Source organism: Mixophyes fleayi, chromosome 3, assembly GCF_038048845.1.
Source record: "Mixophyes fleayi isolate aMixFle1 chromosome 3, aMixFle1.hap1, whole genome shotgun sequence".
Classification (NCBI taxonomy): Eukaryota; Metazoa; Chordata; class Amphibia; order Anura; family Limnodynastidae; genus Mixophyes; species Mixophyes fleayi.
In genome coordinates, this window is record NC_134404.1 from 348,638,551 (window position 1) to 348,642,937 (window position 4,387).

Genomic DNA, 4,387 nt, shown 5'->3' on the forward strand with positions numbered 1-4,387 from the left:
ATCATGTTCCCATCTCTGTACCGCAACTCCAAGAACCACTGGAATAAGTAAGTGACACCTACTAAACACTGAGGAAGTAATCTTGTTTGTAATTCACCAAAAGCAGCATAACACATATTATATGTGGGACAGGAACCTACTGCAGTTGTACGGACGTCCTTCTGTACTGAAGGGACGGTATGAGAGTTATTGTGATGGGAGACCCCTGACGTCAAGCACTGAAACATCGCAGATTAGAAGAACAGACCAGTTTTGTATAACTCATAATATTATACTGTATGTATGTGTTATATTGCAGGACTATACATGGGCTGATCTATAATGCTTTGAAGCTGTTCATGGAGATGAATCAGAAGCTGTTTGATGACTGCACTCAGCAGTATAAAGCAGAGAAACAGAGGTTTGTGTATATTAGACTGGAGTTGGGGGGTTTAGATCTGGTCACACTTACGTAGCGATGAGCCCAGAAATACGGTAGTTTTATCGTTTACACAACCAAGACATTTACTGCATATCGGGGCTGTGTGAGCGATCTGAGAACGTACCGGGGCTGTGTGAGTGATGTGAGGGCGCGCTGCGTACCGGGGCAGCGTGACGCGAGGGCGTGCTGCGTACCGGAGCAGCGTGACGCGAGGGCGCGATCTGAGGACGCGCTGCGTACCGGGGCAGCGTGACGCGAGGGCGCGATCTGAGGACGCGCTGCTTACAGGAGAGGTGTCTGAGTTGTCTATGCTTGTGGGGGGGAAGGTGTTGGCAGAGTGTCGTTGCACACACCCTTAGTCTCCTCTCTTCCAGGGGGAAGATTCGAGGAAGAGAGCGAGCAGAGATGTGGAATCGGATTGAGGAAATGGCAAGATTAAATCCACAGGTGGGAATGTACTTAATATGGTTCTAAAAAAAAAATCCTATTTGCTGTTAGGTCATAGAAAGTACATAGCACATTTTACTACAGGTATAACCTGTAGTTATAAGTAGTATTATAGTTGTGTGATAAAATGTACAACAATAGGATATACAGGTGACGTATACCTTAACTGATGTCTTTATCTGTAAGCCCTGTATTTTCTGTGTAATGCAATTCCCCTACCTAACGTTTGTTTAGTTATCTCTCCTTGTATAAGTTTCCTGTCCCCCCAGAATCTCTCTCACACAGTTTCTCTCTTTCTCTCTGTACTCCACACCCTCCACAGTACACCATGTTTAATGCTCCTCCTGCTCTCAGCCTGATCTGCTCCATGGAGACAGACACTCCAACTGCCGAGGATATTCAGATCCTGAAGAAGACTATGGAAACTGAGGCTGTGCAGGTGACCACTGGCCACCCTCTCCCTCTGTCATTCCCACCATGTTTCCACTCTACAACTTTTACAGTCATTCTGCCTCAGCCAATTGTAAAAATTTCATAATTGTTCCTGCCCCATCCCGATACACAACATGTCCTTATAATTCATATGACCCCTACCCTACCGCATCACTGCTGCTGTCAGAGGCTCTCACACTGTGCTGCCCGCTGACGTTTTACATTTCTTCCCAGCCTGTCTCCATATTAAAAGTTTCCAAGATATTATCATTGTGCTCCCCAGTTGAAGCTTTCACAGACGTCCGCACCGTGCCAGCACACAGCTTCATCATCTCTATCCCGTCAGCAGACTACTTTCCCATTATCCCCTCATCCAGTCACTCCCAATACATTAATATTGATCTTTGGAACAGGTGTCTATACTTTTCTTTTACCTGATTACTGTGGATAAAATCTCAACCACATATTACAAGCCTGGGGCTGACTGTTAGTGGCTGACTCCAGGCCTGTGGCAAGCTGACTATTGGTGGCTGCCTTCCTCACGGCTTGGTGCTGGGTGGCTGCCTCTCTTTTGGCAATGGGCCTTGTTGACTATCGGTGGCTACCTCCTTGCCTAGAGCTGATTGCCTCCCAGCTTGAGTTGGCTTTTGGTCGCAGCCTCCCTCAATAGAACTGGTTGACTGTCGGAGGCTGGCTAGCAGTTTGGGCCTTGTTGACTGTGTGGCTTCCTTCCTTCGGCTTGGAGCTGGTTGACTGTCAATGGCTGCCCCGTTCTCTGCTTTGGGCTGGTTGAGTATTGGTGGTCGCCTGCCTACCTACAACTGGTTGACTGTTGGAGTCTGCTACCTTCTCAGCTTGGGGCTGGCTGACGGTCAGTGGCTGCATTCTTGCCTAGAACTGGTTAACTGTTGTTGACTGCCTTTCAGCTTGGCAGGGTTGAATGATGATGGCTGCCTCCCTTTCAGCTTGGGCTGGTTGACTGGCGGTGGTTGACTAACCTTTTGGGGCTGGTTGACTGTCGATGCCCCATTCTCTGCTTGAGACTGGTTTACCGTTGTTGGGTGACTGTTACTCCCATTATACAACCCTTTCAGTTCCTCTTTCTCATTGTACTGGGCTAACATTGGAGTATTCACCCAGCTAGTATTAGATATGGTTTAATCGATGTAGATCCTCTGTAACAATGTTCTGTTTTAACGCTGTACGTTCTCCTTTGAGCATTTTCTAATTTTTCCCACTGTCATATTGGATACGTTTCTGAAATATACAATCTCTGGCATCCAAGCAGAAATCTCAGAGATACTTAATTAGTAGGAAACCTCTTCCCTCATTTAGCAAATTTGTGGCACATACATACTGTATATAATATAATGTTTATGTTTTTGTGTCATCCAATTTAATGGTTAGGTGGAACTAAACCCAGAAACAATATTGTGTATTATAAAAAAAGGTTTATTTTAAACCCCCATGTATCAGATATTTCTTCACACATGTGAAAGTGATAAATGAATGTTCATCTCGTTGTCCGGAATCTATTATAACATGGTCTCAGACTAAGCTGTGTAATAATTTATATCTACGCTTCGCTCTATACATACATACAGTGGTGGGAGTGGGGGGTATGTCATACCGCCACTTCCACCACTAATATTGGTAGCTTGGATTCAGAATGAACTTTCACAGAAATATGTAAGTGTGCAGTAAGCAATACTTTAATAACTGTGTAGTTATCCAGTGTTCTGCTAGGACAACACAGGGCACACTTCTGCAGTTTATCTTACCGTACTACAGAATGTGCGTCTTACATATGACAGCGACAATTTCTGTTTCTATTTGTACAACACACCGCTCCCTATTTCACCGGCTGGGGTCTTACTCTTTCCTTTTATTACTGTATGTATCCAGCCACATCCTGCTGGTGGAAGACTGCAGCAATGTCTGTGTTTCCTCCTCCAGGTGCTGCGTAGCTCCCCTCAGGATCAGATGATTCTTTGCAAGAAGTCTGAACTTCCGCAGGATATTTATACGATCAGAGCTCTGGAGTCTCATAGAAGAGCAGAGGAATATTTGAGTAGCAGCAAGGAGACCCTCTGACCTCCTGTGATCAGGACTAACAACCTGCTAACTGTCCTGCCACCCTGGACAAGAGGGCCCAGACCCTCGCTGGACACTGAACATACAGCTAGGAGGTGCTGTCAGGCTCTGTCCAACTTCTCCTGGACTTAGAAATAGAGGTGTTCCTTACTTTTTTATTGCAAATATACAGCTGACGAGCTCTCGCCAGGAGAACTGGAAACCAGGACACCAGAGATCTTCATGATTCACCCTCTGTCCCCGTCATGCACGCAGGAGGCCATGCGCTCCCTAAAATCCTGGCTGAAAACTACAAGTGTGCACTTGGACACAATCTGTAGTCAACTGCCAATACCACAGACTTGTATCTTACGTCCACTCCCAAATAACACAGGTGCTGCTCTGAACTTCTCTGCAACAATAAAGAGAAAGTAAATCCAAGTGGACATTAATACAATATAGATTGAAATTAACCTGAAATATTTCCATTGTTTCTACTTTGTTATGGCATGTTATCTGTCCCATCTTCTTGCTGAAAGCTGACAGGCTAAATGCTAAGCAAAAGGGCAGTGGGATGGTGAGGTCCATAGAGGCCTACAGCTGCATTGGCTTTCAGTCTCCTAGGTAACAACCGAAATGCTCTTTAAAAAACAAATCCAAAGCTTAAGTCTTTAAGATTGACTTATTTATTAAATAAAGGAATAAAAACCAGATGTTACAATGTAATATATAAAAGAATATTCCTATATACATGTGCACAACCTAAGTTTCATATAGTTAGATCTAGTGTAGTCCTCTGTTCTACAGGTAAAGCGTTGACATATGATAGTCCTCCTGGTGGGGGCGCTATTCATGGAAATATTGCGCCAATTGAGGGTCTCTGATTATAAGGTCACGTTCCTCTGAGAGACAATTGACGTATTAAGTCAATAAGCTCTGGATCAGCTGCTTGGGTGGCAAAATGGTATCAAAGTTTGTTTTATATGTTTTAGTGCCTAAGGAAGATATTTTCAC

At 44.6% G+C, this 4,387-nt stretch overlaps 1 protein-coding gene across 2 annotated transcripts in view; it reads left to right on the plus strand.

Moving 5' to 3' along the window:
• Window positions 1–4,084, plus strand: part of PPP2R5D (protein phosphatase 2 regulatory subunit B'delta) — a 39,443-nt gene extending 35,359 nt beyond the window's left edge. Inside the window, exons 12-16 of one of the 2 annotated variants that reach the window (XM_075204532.1) lie at window positions 1–47; window positions 299–400; window positions 796–868; window positions 1,191–1,307; window positions 3,257–4,084. The exon at window positions 1–47 is cut by the window's left edge and continues 81 nt beyond it. In XM_075204532.1, coding sequence (XP_075060633.1) covers window positions 1–47; window positions 299–400; window positions 796–868; window positions 1,191–1,307; window positions 3,257–3,394 — 477 coding nt within the window. In that variant the 3' untranslated portion in view covers window positions 3,395–4,084. The remainder of the gene's footprint in view (window positions 48–298; window positions 401–795; window positions 869–1,190; window positions 1,308–3,256) is intronic. The other variant, XM_075204533.1, reaches the window with a different exon arrangement.
• Window positions 4,085–4,387: the final 303 nt, after the last annotated feature.